Below are 22,745 nucleotides of genomic sequence, written 5' to 3'. Positions count from 1 at the left end.
TAGCTTCTGAGGGGGCCAATGGAAAAGGATGATATAAGAACATGGCCCCAGCACAATGCTGGTTCGGGTTCTCAACACTGGTAAGGCCACCCTTTAGACCTGAGCTGCTAGAACAGGGCAAGTGTGGGGAACCTAAGTTTTAATTAGCACCTATTAGGTACCAGGCATAATCACATTTACTCCTCACAATTTTGTGTGGCAGGTGTAAGCCTTACTTCACAAGTAAGGGAAACGGGGCTCAAAAGGGTAACTTATCTATTGCCACAGTTTGAGCTGCACTGAATCCAGTGTCAGGCAGACTTCTGTGTCAGCACTTCATCTTGTCAGATTAAACAAAGTAATAAACAAAAAAATTGTGGCGATAAGGAAGAAAGAAAATATTGGTTGTATCTGAAATAGCTGAGAAGTCAGAGAACTACAAAATGGAAGAGAGGGATCTCTATCATGAGGATGCATCACAGTCCATAGTGATATGACATGACTTCTTAATGGTGGTGATTTAGCTTCCCGGTGAGCAGGATACTTTAGATGAAACTGATCTAGCAAATCTCATGGGATTTCCTCTTAGTCTGTTAACACAAAAAATATTGCTAAGTCATAAGATTAAAAGAAAAAAGATGAATTGGTTGAAATAGATTTTTAAAAATCTCTTCCTGTAATATGCTTGGAAAATGAATCCAAAGACAAATTCTTAGATGATCTAATGAAACATAAAGTCAAATACAGAAATCAGACGAAATAGAGATGATAAATTCCAATGAACTTTGAGACAAAGGAGAAAAAAAGAAAAGAAAGGCAGAAAGTAAAATTGCAGAAATGGAAGATTTTATTGAAAGAAAAACAGACATAATTATGGATCAGGAAACAATCACCAAGCTCACAACTGAATAAACAATTAAAAAAAGAACGAGCCATCCCTTTTCTGAAATCTAATAAGGGCCTAAATTATACAATTAAAAAATAATCATGAAGAAAGAACGTCAGCCCACCCTCTTCCTTCCTCTGGAGACTACAGGACCCAGCATGTCTTGGGTCTTTAACAAGCACATCCTCATTTTACACCACACATTCTCAACAGGGATAATATTGCCCCCAAAGGGTTGAAAACAGGTTCTTCTGGGGTAAAAAGAATCCTACTCTTTTTAGGCAGAGAGCAAAGCTATAGCACATCAACAGTGTATTTGTGGTATTAAATTGCGGGAACGAGTAACTAAGAATATATGTCTAAAATGACTCCTTAAGAATATAGGTCTAACATGGGAAATACAGCCTTACAGAAATTCTGATTTTACTTTGCACCAGAAATGTAATACAGAATTCTAAAACACCTTCTCAAACTCACATGGGTTTCCAAACTAAAGGAGTCAAAACTGAAAAATACAAACGCTCGGCGGCCCTTGACAAGGTAAGTGGGTAAGTAAAAGGAAGACATTTTATAATGCCTGGAAGAAAAAGCAAAAAAAGAAAAGACTTTTTTCCAGGAGTTTAACGATCTTGGGTGTCCCTGGCACTAAAAAGTACATTGCCCCTGGGAAAGGCAGGCTTGAGGAGGTACAGAACTCACTTGCCTCCGCAACCACCCCCTTCCCGGCCCTCAGACTGTAGAGGTCTAGGCATCTTGCTCAGAACCCAGGGCACTGGAAGAAAGCCGCACTCTCTTTACTGGAAGATCGAAGCAAAACATGTGAGCCCACGAACTGCAGATCACTTTCAGGTAGTTCCTGAAAAAAACAACTTCTAGCATGTGCTCTGCACCCCTCCCTGACACCAACGTTTCTGAGAGGTGACAGCAATAATTCCCTGTGCTTCTCAGACCCCAGGCATGACCTAATTAACCTTCTAGTACGGTAGCCTCTGCCTCTCAAAAAGATGCTGACTTCTAAGGTTCTAGATGCACGAGAAAGAGAACTAGGAAACTGACGTGAAGGCGCTCGTTCCTTTCCTTTGGCCTGGCCGGCCCAGGTGAGAGTCGGCCTGCGTGCACACTCCCACACCTGCCCCGGGAGACGGAAGCCCAGGCTGGGCGCCACCGTCAGAGGAACTCAAACCAGCAGCGCGGGAGGCTGTCTCGGAAGAAAAAGGAGTAGGCGTGACAGAGGCTGCCCGCTTGCTGGTGGTGGATCAGCGACCACAGGCGGTCGCCGAGGAGGGCCGAGAGGGGCCGAGGCCCCCGGGGATCACCTTCCAGCGGCTTCACGATCTGGAGCTTCTCGGGCAGGTAGGAGCGGCTGCTGAAGGACATGCCCGAGAAGCCGGTGAACTCAGAGAAGCGCGAGTGGGTGCCGAGGGACATGATGCTCTCCGTGGGCGTGAGGGAGCCGCTGAGCAGCTCGCCCTTCTCCGCCAGCTCCCTGAGCTTCCGCTCCTGCTCCTCCTCGAAGAACCTCCGCTCCGACAGGTAGTTCTCCCGGCGGAGGGACAGCCGCCGCAGCGCCGTCTCCAGGTCGTGGGAGCCCGGGGTGCCCGGCGTCCCGGGCTTCTTGCTCCGCTCGACGTTCCTGCGAGTGGGGAGACGGGGCTGAGCGTGGCGCACCCCGCGGCAGGCGCCATGCAGGGTGCACGGTGCGAGGGAGGACTTACTGCTCTAGGTGGCCGGGGGCGGACAGGTTTCCTGGTGGACGCAGGATTTTTGCTAGGGAAGCCAACAAGGCAAGCAGCAGAAATTTAGGCAAAAATGGGGAGGTAAATGCCTGTCCGGGAGAACTAGTTCCTCTGCTGGGTGTTGCACCGGGTAGCGGGGAGAGCACAAAGGTGCAGAGAAAATTGGCACATACTATGTAAAAAATTCCGTCCCTAGCAACATCTCCCTCCTGAGCCCTCAGGAAGACGACTTCTTCAGGCTGCAGGTCCTAGTTACCAGAAGGGCCACTGGTTCAAGAGGCATTTCTCTTTCCTCTTGAATTGAAAGAGCTGTTCTGATCAAGCCGTTTCCCCTCTGACCCAGTCGGTCAGAAGAACCAATTTCATTGTCACAGAAAAAAGTTGTACAACACAGCTGATGTCACGCGTGTGTGTATGCATGTGTGGAGGGCTTCAGGACAAAGAGGGACTGCCCCCCCGCTGAGGAGGCCCCACCCCAGGGACAGGAGGTGTGATGTGCACCTGCAGGGGGCCCTGCGCCCCACCTTCGGCCGCAAACTAGATTCTGGTCACAAGACAGAGCCTGAGTCCTCCTCAGCCTTTCAAACACCCAAGCTACAGAATGTCTATTCTATAGCCCAACAGTGAAGATTAACAGAAAAAATACTCATTCATCCTCCCCTTCAGCATTTTGACAGAAAAGCAGACTTCCTGTCATACCTCCTTACACTGGTGGAAAGAGCAGAATCAAGAGTGAGCGTAAACTCAGAGGGCTAGCAAAACAGATGACAGAACCGAAAGGTCTATGCTTTTCAGGCGATTCTTTGTCAGCTCCCTTCTTCTGATGGCTTAACCTATCCTTGATCCACACTACCTGTCTCCCAAACCCAAAGATTACAAACTCCCGGCTGGCTCACCCCAGGTCAGCTGACTCTGCTTCCAGGATGATGCTGTTGGTCTTGTTGTCCAGGACGACATTGCCAACATCACTGCCGTAGAAGCTGGACCGGGGGGTGCTGACGCAGCTGGACAGGAGGGAGTTCACAGCTGAGGACTGGTTGGAGCCGGGGATGTTCATGGGGGACGGGGTCAGAGACCTCTGCTTGACGACCTGGTTGATGTTTCTCACCGTCTCAAAGACTCGCTTCTGGTGACTGGGGGGAGGGGGGGAGGGAATGCACAACATCCATGAATAAACAAATGCAGGAATGACTGTGGAGTTCAGCCCTCCAGAAACTACCATCCAAGGAGCCAAAAGGCTGCTGGCCCACACGAGCCCCCAGGCAACCTGCCATCCCCTGCCTTCCATGTGTTGGCTGAAACTCAAGAGGCTCAATGCCCACTGAATTCCGGGCCCTAATTCATGGTTGTGTCCTACAGGTGAAACTAGCAAGATGATACTGCTTTTCTCTCCCTCAGGCTTGACCCACAAACACAAATACTTAAGTAGGCTTTTGTCTCCCGGCTACTTTTCCTCTTTCATCATGGTCACTAGAATGCAAAGTCCAAGAGGGCAGTGTTCACTGCTCAGCACATAACAGGGCTCCATAAATATCTGTAGAATGAGTATTTGTTGATTGTTCATATATATATATAAAAGCAAGACAAAATCTCACACTTCTGTAATGAGATGATAAATACCGCAGGAATCTTTCAAAAATTGCTATTTCTAAGAGTGGAACTTCCCTTTGATGCCCATTTGTTCCCTTTTTTTTTTAAGAGGAAGAGAGACAGAGAGAGAGGGAGCTCACATGAGCAGAGGTAGTGGCAGAGGGAGAGGGAGAGAGAGAGAGAGAATCCCAAGCAGGCTCCGTGCCCAGTGCAGAGCCCAACACGGGGCTCGATCTCACGACCCTTAGATCATGACCTGAGCTGAAATCAAGAGTCGGATGCTTAACCAACTGAGCCACCCAGGCGTCCCCTCATTTGTTCCTTTTTCAGGAGACAAAGGTAGGCATGTTGCTCTAACGGCCGTGTCCTTCTGGGATGCATAGGGCTTCACACACGCACCGAGGCTCGGGGACTCTGGTCACTCCCAGGATCCCATTTCAGTTCTGGCTGTGGGCTTTGGGTACAGAAAATACACAATGAAATCGGATCCAGATGTTCCTTAGAAACAACTCGGGGCAGGCCTCGTGCAAGGTCTCATGTTAGGAAGAGAGTTGGTAGAGGCCAATATCCATAAACGTATCCAGAAAGGAAGCAGAAGCCTTGCGTGCACCCCTCGAAGAGCCCTCTGTATCTTCTACTGCATCCTATTTTGCTTTTGCTAACAGACAGTAAACATTTTTTAAGTCCTGTTTTTCGCTGAAAAGAAAGATAAAACCAAGTGGTGGTATCAAGACAGGGCCTGTATTAACAGAGATGGGAAACAGCTCGCCCTCTCAACTTCCTGTAAGTTAATAATATAGCTTTAAAACTCAGGAAGAGGACCTGTGGGATATTATTGGCTGTGTGCTCTTATCTCCCTTAATCTGGACCCAAATTTGTGGAAGGACCACCATGATCACTGTTGGTGTCTGAAGCCCAAACACTGCTAGTTTTGATGACCACAGGGCATGAGCAGTCTCTGGGAAGCTTAGAACCAGGCCGTACGCGATATCTGGAGACTCAGGTTCTTCCAACTGCAGCTCCTTGCGCATCGTTCCCTCAATCTCCGCTGCCAAGGAGTCCTGAGAAAAGCCAGAAAACACACTGAGTGAACAGCAATTCAAGTCTCTAGAAGAGGCTCACGGCTGGCTAGCCATAGGAGCATCAACTGAGGCCTCAGAGCCTGCAAACTACCCATGCCACTAGGCTTCCAGCATTCATCACTGGGGGAACCCCTGACCGAGCAATCCCCATGGCGCGTTCTCAATGGAGCAGTCCCCAGTGGGCACTGAGTGTACAGCCCTGACACTCCCCTGCAGCCGAGGGTCTGAGAGCAAACCCCACGTTCCCTTGGCCACACCACGGAGCTGTGACTCTGTCCACAAGGAGAGAGGAGAGGCGGGGAATTTGTGGAGGAGGGGACCCGAGTTGTGAGCACTGTCATCTGAGCCTCTGCTCTGGTGCCGCCCGCTTCCCCTGCAAGGAGAGCTCCTCTCCCCACCAACGACCCATCGCCCGCCCACCTTTAATGACTAGCTCATACCTCGTTTCCACTACTAATCCTTCATTCCTCCCTGAAGAAAGACACCAAACACATGAAGTCCCTGCGAGTTCCCTGAACAGTTAGTTCACTTAGATCTTTCTCTAGCTAGGTCGTGGATTTTGCGGGTCAGGGCAAGGCTGGTCATGGCTGACTTCTCCCTTACCGGATGGCCAGGCCCCCAGCTGAGACTCACCGATAAAGACCCCCTGATGAGCGCTCCCTCCTCCCCGAACGGCCCACCACTCCTCACCCTCTGAGGTAGAGCCTAACAAGCAATCCCATACACTGGACAGGTCGGTGCCAATAGGAGGACCAGGCGTGTGCAGAAAAGCACCTGCTGGGGCCTCAGAGGAGGACACCCCCAGGACAGCCTGAAGGGAAGGACTTGCTGTGCTAACTGAAGACTCCCTGCGATGATCAGGAATGTTCTTTCTGCACTGTCCATTGTGGGAGCCACAGGCCGCAGGTGGCTATCAGGCACCTGAAACATGGCCAGTATGACTGAGGACCCGAATTCGCTGTACTAATTTTAACAGATTTAAATTCACATAGCCACTTGTGGCCAATGGATTCCCAGCAAACAGAGCATGGGAACTCCAGAGCGCCCATCTCCACAGCCCCACAGTCAGGGATCGACGCTCCAGGCTAGAAGCTGGAACCAAGTGGGGAGACTTGACAGGAGGTAGCAAGAAGCTGGGTCCATAAAGGGGTTAATGTGCTTGTTTTCAACTATTATTTATAAATATGCAATTTTATTTAGTAATTATTATGTACAGATTGTCATTCAACATAACCCATGTTGTAAAGGGCTTCCCTGAGTGAGCTTTTTTAAAGTCAGTTCACTTTTCTTTCTTTCTTTTTTAAGACTTTATTTATTTGAGAGAGAGAGAAAGAAACTGAGATAGCGAGACAGCATAAGCAGGGGGAGGGGCAGAGGGAGAGGGAGAAGCAGCCTCCCCGCTGAGCAGGGAGCCTGATGCGGGGCTCAATCCCAGGACCCTGGGATCATGACCTGAGCCGAAGGCAGACACTTAACTGACTGAGCCATCCAGGCGCCCCACCACTTTACTTCTTACTACTGTAATTCACCATATAGTTTACATTCAGAGTTCTGCACGAGGAAAGGACCTTCATACAACTTAGGAGCGATGACATACCAAACTACTAACTTCAAGGTCGTGCCTGGAGGAGATAGCAAGCCGGCTCTGTGACTTTTTCTTGGCCCTGAGCCCCCTAGCAGTCTGGGGAAGCCACGGACCCCTTCTCAGAATAGTATCTTTAAGTGAACAAAATAATTAGGACAAAAAGGAAGCCCAATATATTGAACTAGTCACTAGACTATTAATAACAACAATCGTGATACGTTAACACACAGGATCTGGCTTCAGGCCTGGTAATGACTGCCACCTTGAAGTGGGCCTTAGCACAAACGGGATTTGGAGACATCTTACAACGGAGAGCAGCTGTGATCTCAACTGGTGACCAAGTCACCGGGGTGGCTAATATCGCTGTGGCTTGTTGCCCACCTTCATATGAGCAGGAAGCACTGTATACAATTAGGGACTAAGATAAAAGACGTGACCCTCCCTCAAGTTCACCGGCCCCCTGAGTCCTGTCTGGGGATCCCCGATTAGGAGCTCCTGCCACAGACAAGAGAGCTGGCAACGTACTCCTCAGGCAGAAACTGCTACCCACCGTTTGACTCAGATTGGGGCGTTCTGCTCCAGAAACGCGCACAGCACCACTCAATGCCGCAAATACCTTTAATACATCACGCACTTTAAAAATAGCCACCTTCAAAAAGTGAGCCGTGCCAACAGCTACAGGAAAAGGCAAGCGAAAGCTCCATCTCAGCAAATACAATAGCTGAGAATCTCTGCAGAAGACGCCCAAATGAAGATTTTCAGTTTGACTTTTCTATGTCATGGCTTTGTTTTAAAACAGGTCTGTCTCTGAGCGTGGGGAATGCAGTGGAGTGCATCCTAAGTGCACGGGAGAGAAGGTGCCCCTAGGAGGCCACTGTGCCAAGGTGGGAAGCCAGGAAGGAGGGAAATTGAGGCAGGGAGCATATATCACTACATAGGCCAGTCTGTGAGCTGAGTGTCATTGGCTCTCGATGGAGGAATCGGGGGCACCGAATGTTCTTTGCTGCCTTTACTTGGATTCCTGGACACACTGGATCACCAATCTGCTCCTTGGAAAGCTATGTTTATGTATCTTTCATTTTGGTTTCATTAGGTTTCAATCCAGCTGAGAGAGAGAGAAAGAGAGAGAGAGAGAGAGTTCTAGCCTGATTTTTATATATAAAATGAGATTGTGATTTAGGAAAAGTGGGCCAGACAGTGTAAAGGGAAAGAGCCCCAAGGAAAGGCCAAATTCCAAAGGACTGAGTGTCACAAACATTGTAGCTGCCATCCACTTGTATCTCATTGGAGTGTTTCTCTCAAAAGTTCTTGTCTCCTCAAAGAGAATTTGGTATTTCATCAAACCACGGAAATAGAGCCTGAATATAAAAGTTCTTGGTCATTTGTTCTTCGGTCTGTCTGTCCACCCATCCAAATCTAGTACCTACTAAGCATATACAATTGTGAAACATAACAAGCACGGAGCAGACAGCAGAGTATTACAGAGGGAAGGAGGAAAGGAGCAAATAAGACACAGCCTCCACCTTCGAGGGGCTTTAGTCTGACAGAAGAAGGTACAGTGAGGAAGCTCACCAAACGACTCGGGGAAAAGACCAGCAGAGGAGGCCTGCCTAGTGCTGCTGAACCCCAGCAGGGAGGGGCTAACCTGGAAAATCCCTTTCTCAACCATGTCTCCCTAAAGCCCAAGCATGAAACAGATCAGGCCAGAGCTACGAAGTAAAATTGCGGGCAAATCATTTTGTAGAAATGGAAATGCCGCTCCAGCTAGAGAGAGAGATTTTTTCAGATTACAGACACTGAAAGCCCCCAAGAGGATGATCAGTAAGCCTAGAAAGAACCAGCAGAACTGTATGGGCAACTTAAGAATTCTAGAACGCACGGTGAGGCCAAAATAGCTCATACTCTGATAAGGTTAGAAAAAGAACAATGTGTGAATAACATCTTCCAAGTATCTGAGGGTCTTACGAAATCTACCAATTAAGGACACGAGGAGAAAAAAAGGACTGAGTCAGTCCTCGCTCAGGCACGCGAGCCCCTGACGCAGATCTAGAGCTAAGCTGCAGAAAAGAAGCCCACCCACCGGGCGCCTGGGTGGCTCAGTTGGTTAAGCGACTGCCTTCGGCTCAGGTCATGATCCTGGAGTCCCGGGATCGAGTCCCGCATCGGGCTCCCTGCTCGGCAGGGAGTCTGCTTCTCCCTCTGCCCTCTTCCCTCTCGTGCTCTCTGTCTCTCATTCTCTCTCTCTCTCAAATAAATAAATAAAATCTTTAAAAAAAAAAAAAAGAAGAAGCCCACCCACCAAGTCTCGGCGCCAGACCCCACCTCCCTGCCAGGGGCCCCCCCTGCGGCCTGGCAGGCGGGTGGGGAGCGGGGGCACAGAGCAGGCGGGTGCTCACCATGGGGAACAGGCCGAGCGAGTGGTAGCGCCGGGATGCGGTGTTGGGCATGGTCTTGTTCCGGAGGTTCTTGAGCTCTTCCTGCGCCTCGTGAAGCATCTCCATGCACTCTGCGTACTTGTCCTCCAGCTCTCGCAGCTGCACACACCAGAAAGGTACGCACGGTCAGGGGGGTGGGGGGACGACGGGGACTGCCCTGCACCTCCAGGCCCGACACCAAAGGGCCCTCGAGGCTCAGTTCGACTTCCACCTGGGGCGTGCTCCTAGCCTCAGAAACCTCCCAAGTTCTAACGTGCAACCGAGATCCCAGGCTTCCAGTTACAGGATGCCTAAGTCATGGGGATGAACGGCACAGCGCGGGGAATCGAGTCAGCAGTACGGTAACGGGGTTGTGTGGTGACAGATGGGGCGACAGTGTAGTAAGCATGGCATGACGTACAGACATGTCCAATCACTACGTTGTACCCCTAACACTCATGGAACCTCCTGCCAATGATACTCAAATATTTTTTTAAAAAGCCAACTCTCCACGAATGGGAGAGCCAATTGTCACACCATCGTCTCTAGCCACATCTGTGAGCGGCCTCCTTCCCGTGGTGAGTTCCGTGCCGTTGCCCTCAGGGGACATTTAGCAGGAGCGGCTTATGCAGGGCCCAGCCCCCCAGGTGCTCACCAGCCGTGACAGCGTCAGCAGGAATTTACCAGTAAGAATGGCTTTCAATTCAGAATAAAAGCAGCTAGTGAGGTGGACATGACCCGCGGCCCGTCACCCTAAGCGGGATGGGCCTGGGGAAAGCGGGGAGAGCCGCTCACCTCCGCCGTGAGCTGCCGCTGGGCATCCTTAGCAGCCCCCAGGTGCTGGACCAGCTCTTCATTTTCCACCGCGCACTGCAACAGGGCAAAGGCCCATCAGCTTCTCCTTTAAGATACCTGGAAACGTCTAACTGGTTTCCTCTTATTACCTGATCTATTCCGATCCTATCACATTTCTACAGTGAGACTTTTAAGCCGGAGTAACATTTCGCCTTTTCTGTAATTTTGAAGGCAGACTTTCCTACATCCATGTTCATTCTGTGTGGCCCGCCCTACGCCCGTCTCCGTAGGCACAGCCCCTCCCCAGACGCGCTTCGCCTCGCGCTGCTAGCAAAGGCCTGACGTGGGAAACTAAACTGTATTTGTTTTGTTGTTGTTGATATCTTGCGGCTGCTTCATCTCAAATCTAAAGGGGATATTATTCTGCTATAGGAACACCAGGTGCTCTATGTAAAAACAAATCCTAGACTAGAAAATTCACAAGTGAAATTCCAACTGCGGCACCTTTCTTAACGAATTCTATTAATGTGCAGATTATTTTTAGGAGGTAAGTGGTTATATGATGCCCTCCCCAGTTCAGGGCGACTAGCTTTATTCTACTGAATTTGCTAATAAGCCTTTTCCCCAAAGGGGCAGCACAAACTCCTAAACTATAAAACCAAAGGGCATGGTCTTCGGGGGCAAATGCCATCTGCAGCATCCAGAGAAACAGAAGCCTTACAGCTTTTGCCTTCTTCTGCAAGTCAACTATCTGCGACAGCAGGTGTGTGATCTCCTCTTGCTGGCGGGCAGCATCCTCGGTCTTCTTAGCCAGCTCCTCTGAGATACTGGCAATCTGCACATTGGCATCCCCTTTAACCAAGAAATGACAAGAGGAAGTCAGACCCAGAGAGAATGGTTTCTTTGTGGTGTGCACAAGAAAAAGCATCTTTGTTGCCAGACAGGGGGATGAGTGGAGAGGGCAGTGAAGAAGGAACAGTGCCCATTTTCCCATATGGGCTCAGTCTGGTGTGGGCCCTGGTGTGGGGACCCAACCCCGCCGACCAAAGCTGCCTCCCTTCCCAGAGGAAGTCAGGCAGGCTTTGGGGGTCAGCTGGGAGATGCCACACCACACAAAGGTGCATCTGCCCGAATTCCCACATTCATGCATGAACGGATCCACATCATTAACAGGAACCCCTGCTGCACCCTATTCTAGAAGGAACTGTGCCCGCACAGTATAATTCCTTTGGATGTCTTCAACCCATATTCAGAGTCATAACTCATTTTACTAGACTGGAACACAGGGTGTGTTTCATTTATTGAGCGTTTTGCTGAAATTCAAAATACTGTTTGCCCTTTTGTCTTAACTTGTAAACTTACGATGGAGAGGGTGGGGAAAGTACTTGTTTGCAAAGCGGAGAACTCTGGCCTCACCTTGCACACATCAATTATGAGAAACCATAATTGATTAGTGTTTGCATATCGACAGGGGAACTCTGTAACTGGGCTTAACTTAGACTTCACATAACTCCAGTATTACAGTAGAAAGCCGGAATCAAAATTAAACATCCGTCTCAAGTGAGAAATTAGGACAGCGTATGGCTAATAACCTAGCACCCAATTTCTCATGCATCAGAGTGAGCGGTGCCCCACACAAGATCGGGGGGTGGGGGTGGGTGTCTCATCACAATGATGGCAGCTGCAGAAAGTAAAAAGAGCGGGTAGGGATGGAGCAAGAGAACCAGGCCATACTCAGCTCCTTCACGCAGTCGTTGACCAGCTGCTGTTCCTTCTCTTCATAGGTGATGGTCTCCGTCTTCAGCTGGCAGGCCTGTGGACAAGGCTCAGGTCAGAGGCCCCACATTCACACCTGGACCGGTGGGGTGGGCAAGGCTGGGGCACGGAGCAAGGACTAACCCGGGTCTGGGAAGCTGCCCTTCACCCTCTCCCCACCTGCCATCCAGGACACCCTCCAATACAGAAAGTCCATCAGAATGCCCTGCTTAGTTAAGGAATCGCGGATCCTCAAAGCTGAAGAGCTGAAAAAGGCGTACCACCAGAGGGCGCTACACAAAGCGATGTGCACTCTACAAAGCGCCACCCCTGGTGTCTATTCATTTGCATCTGTCCCGGCTCATAGACAGGGACCCCTTTGGACCCCAACAGTGTCTAGGACTCAGCTCTGCCTACCATCTACAGATGACCACAAGAATGGCTAACACTTATCATGTACCTGCTTTATGCAAGGCACTGTCCTATGAGATCTAAGTTGGGGAGTTAGATCTACTGTATTCAGCTTAGTAAAAACAAGGTACGATACAAAAGCATTGAAATTCAGAGACCCAAGAGCTATCCCAGGACTCTGGATAGCCATGCTCCCAGCTGACAAGGTGAGAAAATAGAGATCCAAAGGTCTGAAGAAACTATCCCAGGTGGAGAGCAGGTATCTCTGAGTCCTCGGGCCCTGGCCCCAGGGAGACAACACTCCTGAAAACTGAGGTGGAATTTGTAGCTGGGATTGGAGCATTTACCTGGGGCAGGCACTGGGATGGAAAGCTCTGGTCGGTAGTCTTGGCTTGGCCACTGGCTGGTACAGAAACAGAAAGCCTGCACAACCCTCTTGGTCGCTCTGGGTTTGTGTTTCCCACTAGTCAATGAGGACTAGAAGATAAGCCCAGACATGAGGCTCTTTCCAATGTGTGGGCAAGTTCAAGGTGGTCTGCTGTATTGTAGGGGTTTCAGGGAACCCTGGGCCAACTCAGGTGGGCATGCAGCCCAAACTTGACAAAGCATACTTCTGACTGGAGAGCATAAACTCACTGATAATTAAGACAAAAAGTACTAAACTTGCATGCCTCAGTGTTTCCAGATAGGGGCCATGAGTGAAGGGAAGTAACAGGTTCAGAGTCACAGAGCCTTGCAAATCCCACCTTTGTCATTCCCTAACTTGTGCCACGTTGGCAAATCAAACACCTAGGAGCCTGGGTCCCAGCTTTCTCACTGTAAATGAGAAGCAAATTAACCAACTTCCAGCCTTGCTGTGAAATTTGAAAAAAAAACGAAAAACAAAAACACAACACAGGCAAAGTGCCTGGCACAGAGACTAACTAGCCAGGAAGCCTCAAAAGCCAACAGAGCCCTGCCCTAACTGAAGGAGGAAAGGCTCGCCACTCTTGCCCAGCCACACGGAGAATCCCCGAGTCCTCAGTTCCTCAGACGGGTATGTGCTCCCCGGAAGCCAATGCCCAGCTCACAGAGGAGGCACGCTGGCTGGGCCCCAGGTGCCGCTGTGAGCAGAGCTCAGGTGGCTCTCCCACAGACGGTCACCCTTGAGAACGGCGCTGTAAGCACGGCTCCTCCTGCCAGATAAGGCAAAGGAGCCACCACCCTCCAGATGGAACAAGGGCAGGGAGTGCACTTGACCTCCGATCGAAGTACGACGTTCTCCTCTTCGAGGTCCTTCAGCTTCTTCTGAAGAGAATCCAGATGGAAGTAATTCTGGACGGAGGAGGATGACTCATTCCTCTTCAACCTGGGGGAGAAAGTGCAATCTCGCTCCAGGGAAACAGCACCTGCCGGCACACAGGCTCGCCAGCACTCAGGACCCCCATCCCAACCCTCTGGCCACCATGTACAGCCCCATGGCCTCACAACTCAGCAGAATCAACTATTCGAAGCCAACGCACAATTCCGGATGCCTAAAAGTCTACTTCATATTTACATTGCAATTCTATGTGCCTAGAACATGTTCTAGTTTTAAGTACTCTACAGGTATGAAGTCAATTAATGCTCATAACGCTCTGAACTAAGTACTGTCGGTATTCCCATTTTACAAATGAGGAAACAGGCACAGAATGATTAAGTAACTTGGCCAAGAGCACACAGCTAGGAAACCACAGAGCCAAGGTCTGAACTGAGACCACTGGGCTCTAGAGTTTGTGCTTCTAATCTCTCCGAGATGTCCCAAGGGCCCACGGTGGCCCCTCTGGCTCCAGGACCCGGTATCATCCTCTAACTGCGGGGCCCACCCTGTTACCCGTGACCAGGCCGGATTGATCTAAATTGATGAATAACCCTGTCCCCTTCCACATCCTGCTAAAATCATCCAAGCAATTTGTTGGAAGCACGTGGAGATACTTGGTCTGGGGAAGGCTGGGAGCAGCAGACCTGAGCTGCTGGGGAAGCAACCCTGCCAAGGCACCTCCAAGGACATGGACAACAGGCAGCCGCCTGCGCCCCCACCCCAGAGCCACGGCCCTCTGGCGACTTACGGGGTGGAGCACACAGACTCGGGCTCGCTCTCCTCCGCGGCGCTGGTGTAGAACTGAAGCAGCTCATCCTTCATGGACAGCTCATGCCGGAGTTGAGACACCTGCAGACACAGCCGGGGCGGGGGGGGCAGCATTCAGCCCCGAGCATGGACAACGCCCCCGTCACGTTCAAACACTTGCTGCTGGTGACAACGTTCGTTTAATTCCTCACCCAAAGTGAAGGCATGTCATCGATTTTGTCTTTTCAAGGAGAAGAGGTTGCATTCGATCCCACTGAAGAAAAATACAGTCAACTGTGTTTCGACAGAAAACCCTCTGCCTAAATTTATGGTTTTTACTTTGGTTCAGAGAAGAGGTGAGAGGAGACTAGAAGGCTCTAGAATGATGTTTGGCCGGGGGTACGGGGCGGGGGGGGGGGAACGACAGATGATGACAAGATAGCATATGGGCTTTGCAAGTAGCCAGATGACCAGCTAGGCAAATGGCCAGAGAAAAAGATCCTGTTACCAAAGGAAAGAAGAGGCCATTCAGTTCTGCCGAAACCAAATGCCACCCTGGACTGGGCCCCTGGCGACGCCAGCCCTGGGTGGGCAGCTACAAGCAGCTTGTCCACCCTCGCTATCACACTTGGCACACTCCCAGCCCCACCCTGTGACTGCTGCACCCTCACAGGGCTCGCGGCCAAGCCTGGCCAGACCTTACTCTGTACTCAGTGACCATAAGATAGCAATTTCAGACACAGGAGAAAGAAGGCAGCCATCAGGAAGTGGCCACACTGATTACCAGGACAGTTTTTGCAAGTCGCCTGATTTGTACTTAACATCTTAAGCAAACAAACCCGAGCCATAAAATTTTTCACTTCCCTTTCACCACTCACTACTGATGAGCAGGGAGCCCGTGCTGCAAGCGAGAATTACAATTTAGTTTTCATTCTTTCTTGTTTCTAATCTGATTTGGGGTCTATGGTTTATTCCAGCTTTCCTACACAACACAGTGGGTATTTATGACTTCCGGGGAGAAGCAAATGTGCGGGTTTATGCGCACAAAAGTTTAGTTTCAACACCTAGACTGACAATTTAATGACGTGCCAAAGGGGAACATATTACAGCTTCCAAATTCAGAGCTCTTCCAAGGAAAAAGAGGCATTCCCACTTCCAAAGAGGTGGGTGCTGTTTGTGTGAGGTGAGGGAGCCCCAGGCAAGGGCACGAAGAGGAGCAGCACATGAGGGACAGTGGGTGACCATTTACTGGTTCCTGGGTGGCATGGTCCTCTGCTCTCTAATGCCCGAGAGAAGGAGATGTCAGGTCATGATGCTGGGTGCCGGGAAAGCAGGCGGCGACTTGACTTCTCCAAAACACGACTACATTCTACCATATCATCTTTCAAAGGAAGCCGCCCAGGATGAAAACTTTTCTTAGATACTGGCAACTCTGTTTCATCAATATTAAAACAATCACTGAACCCAGGCAACAATAGCTGGTAACAGCTTCAATGAGGAAAAGGTCTGAATACATCTAAGAGACGTGAGTCCCCTCCCACTTAGAAGGTTTCTGGTAGAAAATAAGGGAAATCAGGAGAAGAAGGTCAGGTGAAAGTCCTCACAGCTAAATTCGCAGGTAAAAGAACATGATGATGGGAAAGAAGCTACAAAGTAGGGCCCGGCTCTAACTCCTAGGCCTTGTTCCAGCCACCCCATCCAACTCTGCAGAGCGTTCCTTGTCCTGCCCACACCACAACCTTCCAGAAAACCAGTGTTGCTCCTCTGAAATCTCAGCCCGGTAAGATAAGCCTAAAGCATTCAGACCCCCACCTCTGATGCCCTTCAGCCAAGATGTGTATCATGAAAATGATAGGGTTCCTACCATGACAACAATAGCCTATCTTCTTCGTTCTGTTTTACAAACACAACATTATATTGGAATGAAGAATGTGCCATCGCTGCCCTACTCGGCAGCACAGGCTGGCCTCCTCCCGACAGGGCTCCCCTCTGGCCTGCCCGTGCCCCGTTGCCCCAGGAGCCCCTGCTCTCTGCCGCCTTAGGCTGCGTGCACTCCTGCCCTGAGCTGAGTGTCCTTCCCAGCCTACGTGAGGATCTGGACTCTGGGGGACGGCAACCAGCGCTGGTCCAGCACACCCAGGCACGGTGGGGGACTGGACACTCTGGGCCTAGCGAGTGGGTGAAGGCTGTCCTCGCCCAGCTGGTGCTGTCCACACTGTCCAAAGGAGGGTCCTGAACAGAAGCAGCCGAGGAAGGCAGGCTTCTGCCTCCAGGCGGCCGCCCCAGGACAGGCAACGCTGGGGCCTGAGACCAAACCCACCGGCTCCCGGCCACTGCCAGGCTCACCTCCTCCCTGATGTGCTCCACCTGCTCCTCCAGCAACTCGTTCCTCTCCGTCAGTGTCTTGTTCTTCTTCAACAACGACTGGCCAATCCGAGCAGCCAGTTCTAAATCCCGCTCTTTCTATGAAAGGCAAAAATGAGAACAGACGTTCAGAACACCTGTGCTTCCTGAAGGAGCCCAGGGTGCTCAGGGTCAACTGAGGAAAACAGGGCACTGAGAACTAACAAAGGTATTAATAACTCACCATCCACGCACCCACGTTTGATACCTGTCCAAAGAGGGGGGATGCTCGGCCCACAGAATGTGTAAGAGCTACGCAGACCTCGGGCAGTGGGAGAGAACCTCAAAAGCCAATGAAAACATGTCTCTGTTCCTACAAGAGAAACGTGCTTCCAAAAACATTTCTCCGCAGTGAAAAGCTTTTGGTGTCTGTGAAATCACTTGCCAATCTGTCCGCCTGAGGGCTGAGCTCTTGTATCCCCCAGGGCCCGGCACATGGAAATACTCAGTAACTGCCTGCTGGGTGAGTGAATGAGCACAGAAATTCCACAGTGCTCTTGCAACAAAGCCAAGAGCTGACGCAGGGAGGCAGGCAAACAAAGGCGGAATTTACTGAGCTATTTATATTTATTTCATATGGAACAAAAATGTTCAAGGTTACTCTAAAATCTAATAGCATGTTTCTTTTACTTAATGGAGGGTACTTAGGTTGATTTTTTATTATTTTTTTAGATTTATTTATTTATTTGAGAGAGAGACAGAGCACAAGTGGGAGGATCCACAGGAGAGGGGAGAGGATCTGACGCAGACTCTGCACTGAGCACGGAGCCCAACGCGGGGCTGGATTCCGTGACCCTGAGATCAAGACCTGAGCCTAAACCAAGAGTCGGACGCTTAACTGACTGAGCCATCCAGGCGCCCGTACTTAGATTTTTTAAAAAAATACCTTCAAGTGGTGCCTGGCTGGCTCAGTGGGAGGAGCGTGTGACTTCTGATCTCAGGGTTGGGGATTTGAGCCCCACGTTGTGTGTAGAGATTACTAAAAAAAATAAACTTAAAAAAAACTTCCGAAATGGATATAAGGCATAAAATTGCCTTACTTCAGGACAAAGACTGTGTTAAGGACACAGAAGTTTCTGTTAGTTCAGTTGATGACGTCACATATATGTAGCAAAGCAGTACACAAGGGAAGATCTTCAGTGGCATGTAAAGGTACAGCTGCTGGGGAGCCTGGGTGGCTGAGTTGGTTGGGCAGCCGAATCTTGATTTTGGCTCAGGTCACCACCTCAGGGTTGTGAGACTGAGCCCTGTGTCAGGCTCTGTGCTCAGCAGGGAGTCTGCTTGAGATTCCCTCCCTTGCCCTTTGCCCTTCTCCCTGCTTCCATGCTCTCTCTAAAATAAATAAATCTTAAAAAAAAAAAAAAAGGGTACAGCTGCCTCTGCGGGACGAAAGATGTTCCCTGACAGTCAGACAGCAGGACAGACGCCATCACCAAAGGCAGACTCATCCATGCCTGATAGACTACTTGCCACTGTGGTTAGATTCAACTTGCTCCCTTGTAGGTAGTATTAGCAAAGGGAGGGGAACTCTGGAAAACTAAATCATTTAAGAAGCTTCTGCTAGTTATTCTGTCCAGCTGATGTAAAAAGCAGAGGAATGGGAACACGCAGCTTAGAGAAGGAAAAAAGCTGGGGAGGGGGGGATGCCTGGGTGGCTCAGTCAGTTAAGCATCTGCCTTCAGCTCAGGTCATGATCCCGGCACCCTGGGATCGAGCCGCGCATCAGGCTCCTTACTCAGCGGGGAGCCTGCTTCTCCCCCTCCCTCTGCCTGCCGCCCCCCCTGCTTGTGCTTTCTTTCTCTCTCTGACAAATAAATAAATGAAACTTAAAAAAAAAAAAAAGCTAGGTAGGAGTCTTAGCTTCTGACCAGCTACTAACCATATGACCTTGAGCCAATGGCTTCCACTTAACAAGGATCAGGTACACTCCAGGTGAGCTTTTTCCAAACAGGTTATAAACCATCAGTAGGTGGAGAATCATTTTCATAATGGCAACTGATATTTTGTTTTAAATGAAATTCAACAGCACGAAATTGAAATACCAAAGTGCATTCCACATCATAAGGGTATTAGTTCATGTTTCTGCTTTTGCTTGTCCTATATTTCTTTGAGTACCAAGTCACAGCCTGAGATGCGTTTCTTACAGCGGGTATTGGTCAAAAGTTTACCTGCTCCGGATGAACCCTTCTACTGCACGGCTGTGAGATCGGGCTCTGATTGAACATCCCTGGGACCCAGTTCCCTCCTCTGTTAGATGGGGAGGGGGGGTGGTGCAGACTGGCTGAGCTACCCTTGAAAAATTCTTCTAGCATTATGATTCAGAGTTGTACAATATAAAAAAAAAAAAGGCAGTTTTTATTTCTAACTTTTTATATATCCATGAAATAAATCCATGCACTAGCAGCACACCTTCCCCCTTGCTTATCACAGGAGTTTCACTGAAATAGGAGCCGAGCAATGGAGGGCGAAGTACAGTTTGGGAAGACTCTGGATTTGACGGGGATTTGGCACTCTCTCTCTCTCGCACAGATGATGGTCACTCTCCCTCAGTTCCCACAGTCCTGAAACCAGTCACTGCTGTCACTGCTCCCCCAGAAGCCAGCCGGGTGTCCCATCACGGGAGCCACAAATACCTCCACCTTATTCCCACAATTTGTGCCTCCCTGCATGCCTGCCAAGGCACAAAGGGGACCAGTGACTCTGCCCAATGAACCGAGATGTTTCATCTCTGTGTACTCATCCAGGCTGGCTACGGTGTCTTCCAAGGAAGGTCCTTCGCTCAGTGGCCCTTCATCACTTTGAGACTCAACATGTGTGCTTATTTGGAAGGACCCAAAGGAATGGTGGGAGGAAACCTACCTCTCCAGGCTGACTCAAAATTAGCATCTTATGCAAATGGTTTCAGCTGGCTAACTCTCTATTAAAACTGCAATACCAGTGTCCATTTCTCTTTGGAAGAGTGGTCTCCATAAATCTCACTCAAGCCTATTGAATCTGTCTACCAGAACAAATTGTCAGACTGAATACCCAGCAAGCGCTTAAGGCCAGAGGCTTCACTGCCTCCCTCTCGGGTCTACATTGCATGCATGCATCGTGCTAAGTTCCAACAAGCACAGACATTCTTAATGCCTTGGCCACATTCTGGGTGCAGACTCCACGGCAAACAAATCAAGCAGAAATTACAATTATGAAAGCCCACTGGGCAAGGCCAGCTGGAGCACCCGAAGGACGGTGAGGGCTTCCCATGGCACACAAAAGCCAGAGCCCAAGAGCAACGGGCAGGGGAAGAAAACAGATGGGCTGTGCACTCAGTGAAGCCCCTCGCCCTCCCCATGATACCCCAAACCTCAGACATGGGGCCCTCCTCACCTTCCCTGCTCCACAGCGGGGCAGCTTTCACCCCATCTCCACCTAAAATCTAATCTTTATAGTAAAACAAAACTCTCTGCTCGGAAAAAAAATGGGGTGGGGGGTAAGAAGTTACAGTAAAACTATTTATGGATGAAATGAAAAAATTAAACAAGTTACATGGTGTCTAAAAGTTATCTAAGGAGGGCACCTGGCTGGCTCGACTCTTGATCTCAGGGCTGTGGGTTGGAGCCCCACGTTGGGTGTGGAGATTACTTAAAAGTTACCTAAAAATAGTTCACCTAAAAGTTACGGTAACTAAAAACTTATTGCAGTGGCTCTGGTTTTTCTTTACTAAGAGGACAGACTGGTTGCATTTCTCCTGGACGATTCCAGAAATGAAAACATTCCCATTTATTACAACCAGCCAACATAGGGTAAATGTTTACTTCTAAAAACAGGAAAGCAGCTAGGAAATGACCACTGGGTTAAACTACGGTGAGAATGAGAAATTACATATAAGTAATTCAGGCCCTTGGAAATAAACTATTAAAAGAGCTGGTTCCCTCATTCCTCAAGAAAATGCAGCCACCTAGGTGGATGGAGCTCATTCCAATTGCTCGCTCCCTCTTCCTGTCCGGGCTTTGCTTAAAAAGATTGTGCCTTGGCTCAGCCCCTTTTGCCAGAGGCACTCGTGCGGTCTGACACAGCCCTTGGAGATGGAGAGCAGCAAGCCTCCCACACTTTGCGGATGACTCATCTCATTCACCAGTCTCAGCATAGAAAGCATGACTAAGGGGCCCTTGGAACACCCCCTCTAAACTGGGGCGGGGGGGGGGACGGAGGAGGGGGAGGCAAGCTCTGCACAAAGGTAAATCCAAAGGCAGGAAGCCAAGGCAAGCTGTGGGATCCTCTTCCCCTTAAAGGCAGAAACAAAAGCTCCCCACTGCCCACGGGCTGTGCTTTGGCATCCTGTGCACAGCCCCCCCCCCCGCCGCCCCCAGCACCCTGCCTGCGTGTGGCAGGCCTGCGAACCAAAGCAAATGATCAGAGGAAGCAGAACCAAAGCCAAGCCAAGCAAAGCACAGCCCGGTAAGACTGTCACGTGAAAGAGGCAGTTAGACTTTCACAGGGTGGGGTGGGGGGGGGCCCCACCTAGTTCCAAAGAAAGGCAGTGACTCAGAGGTGGTTCTTATCAGGACGAGGAGAAGAATGGCATTATAAATAAAATGCAGATACACACAGACCACTGCCATGATGAGCTGCTAAAAACAGAACACAGAAGGCACAACAAAGCCACTGAAAAAAGTGCCCCACAAATATTCTTTTCGCCAGAACAGGATCCGTGTGTGGCTTTGGATGCCACAGTGAGGACTTCTAAGTGTCTCTAAGTTGGGGTGGGGAGCAAAGTGGTCACGGTGGGCTTGGGATGGGGCAGCTGCAGAGAGAAACAGAAACCTCCTTGCTGAGGCTCTGGGGGCTGGAGGAGTGGAGTGGCCTTGGAATGAAAAGAACGGTCCAGATCAGAGCCCCCTCAGAAGACCTGACTTATGGCTAACAGTGTAGGGTGAGGAGTGGATGCTGGAAATACTAGGGGATCCGGACAGCATGGCACCGTTGGGGGAAATGGACACAGTGGGAAGGGGTCTGTGACGAACCATTTTCAAAAGTCAGTGGTGCCAACCAAGCTAGCCTCCCAAGTGCCTGATGCCAGCCACCATAACGGCGGCAACTGGAGCCCCACCAGAAGGCCGGTGCCCTAAAATGCCTTGCAATGGCCCTGTCTCACGATCTCCCACATTATGCTACTCTTTTCCTAGAGAAGAGCTGATGAATAGTAACATGACCCAAAGTCAACCTCGGTTCCAGAGCAGAAACGAGGTTCTAAGTTAGCAGCGGTGCCATTAAGGACTGATAATGTTTAAAGATGGGCACTTATTCAATATATACCTATAAGAACCTTCTGTGTTCTGGCCAGTTCTAGGCATGGGGGTATACATATGGTGCTCATCTGTTTGTAGAGGTATGCACAGCACCGGGATTCTCAACTGCCAACAGAATGCTAAGAAGAAACCGAGAAAACTAGGGTCTCTCAAATACCGGCAGCTAGTCCAATTCTAAGCAAGTTCCCTAATTTTTTTTTCCCCACGATGATTTTGGTTACTTCTATGTTGCATAATATCCCCTTAACCCGAAGTAAGTTTAAAAAAATTACAAAGAGGGCACCTGGGTGGCTCAGTTGGTTAAACGACTGCCTTCAGCTCAGGTCATGATCCTGGAGTCCCAGGATCGAGTCCCACATCGGGCTCCCCGCTCAGCGGGGAGTCTGCTTCTCCCTCTGCCCTCTTCCCTCTCATGCTCTCTGTCTCTCATTCTCTCTCTCTCAAATAAATAAATAAAATCTTTAAAAAAAAAAGAATTACAAAGATATAATAATGATGTATTTTTCGGACACTTTTGGATACCCTTAAAATACAGTGTTACAAAATACTTTAAGGGTTTTTAAAAATCTTAGACTGGGTATTCTAGCAAGTATTCCTATTTGGTGTCATTAATACATTCCTCTTAAAAACTAACATGCCTTGTGCGAACTACAGCTACAAAGACCTGCAGAGCTACCAGTTCAAAAACTAAAGGCATGGCCTTGTACCCCGAGAGGGCCCCATTTTGGGGAT

At 49.7% G+C, this 22,745-nt stretch overlaps 1 protein-coding gene across 13 annotated transcripts in view; it reads right to left on the bottom strand.

The window, feature by feature from the left end:
* The window catches only part of TRAK1 (trafficking kinesin protein 1), a 175,818-nt gene that overhangs the window by 19,151 nt on the left and 133,922 nt on the right, over positions 1-22,745 (bottom strand). For 12 of the 13 annotated variants that reach the window (XM_034992723.1, XM_034992764.1, XM_034992709.1 and 9 more), the window contains 10 exons: positions 16,666-16,782; positions 14,321-14,421; positions 13,473-13,581; positions 11,802-11,880; positions 10,789-10,919; positions 10,068-10,142; positions 9,255-9,392; positions 5,176-5,252; positions 3,498-3,734; positions 2,182-2,498 (listed from right to left, as the gene is read on the bottom strand). In XM_034992723.1, the coding sequence (XP_034848614.1) occupies positions 2,182-2,498; positions 3,498-3,734; positions 5,176-5,252; positions 9,255-9,392; positions 10,068-10,142; positions 10,789-10,919; positions 11,802-11,880; positions 13,473-13,581; positions 14,321-14,421; positions 16,666-16,782 (1,381 nt within the window). Of the gene's footprint in view, positions 1-2,181; positions 2,499-3,497; positions 3,735-5,175; positions 5,253-9,254; positions 9,393-10,067; positions 10,143-10,788; positions 10,920-11,801; positions 11,881-13,472; positions 13,582-14,320; positions 14,422-14,531; positions 14,594-16,665; positions 16,783-22,745 lie in introns of those variants that run through there. The other variant, XM_034992757.1, reaches the window with a different exon arrangement.

The sequence above is a fragment of the Mirounga leonina genome, unplaced genomic scaffold (assembly GCF_011800145.1).
Source record: "Mirounga leonina isolate KUSES-001 unplaced genomic scaffold, KU_Mleo_1.0 Mir_115, whole genome shotgun sequence".
Lineage (NCBI taxonomy): Eukaryota > Metazoa > Chordata > Mammalia > Carnivora > Phocidae > Mirounga > Mirounga leonina.
Note: the sequence above shows the minus strand (reverse complement) of the source record. Positions and strands in the feature narration are given on the sequence as shown.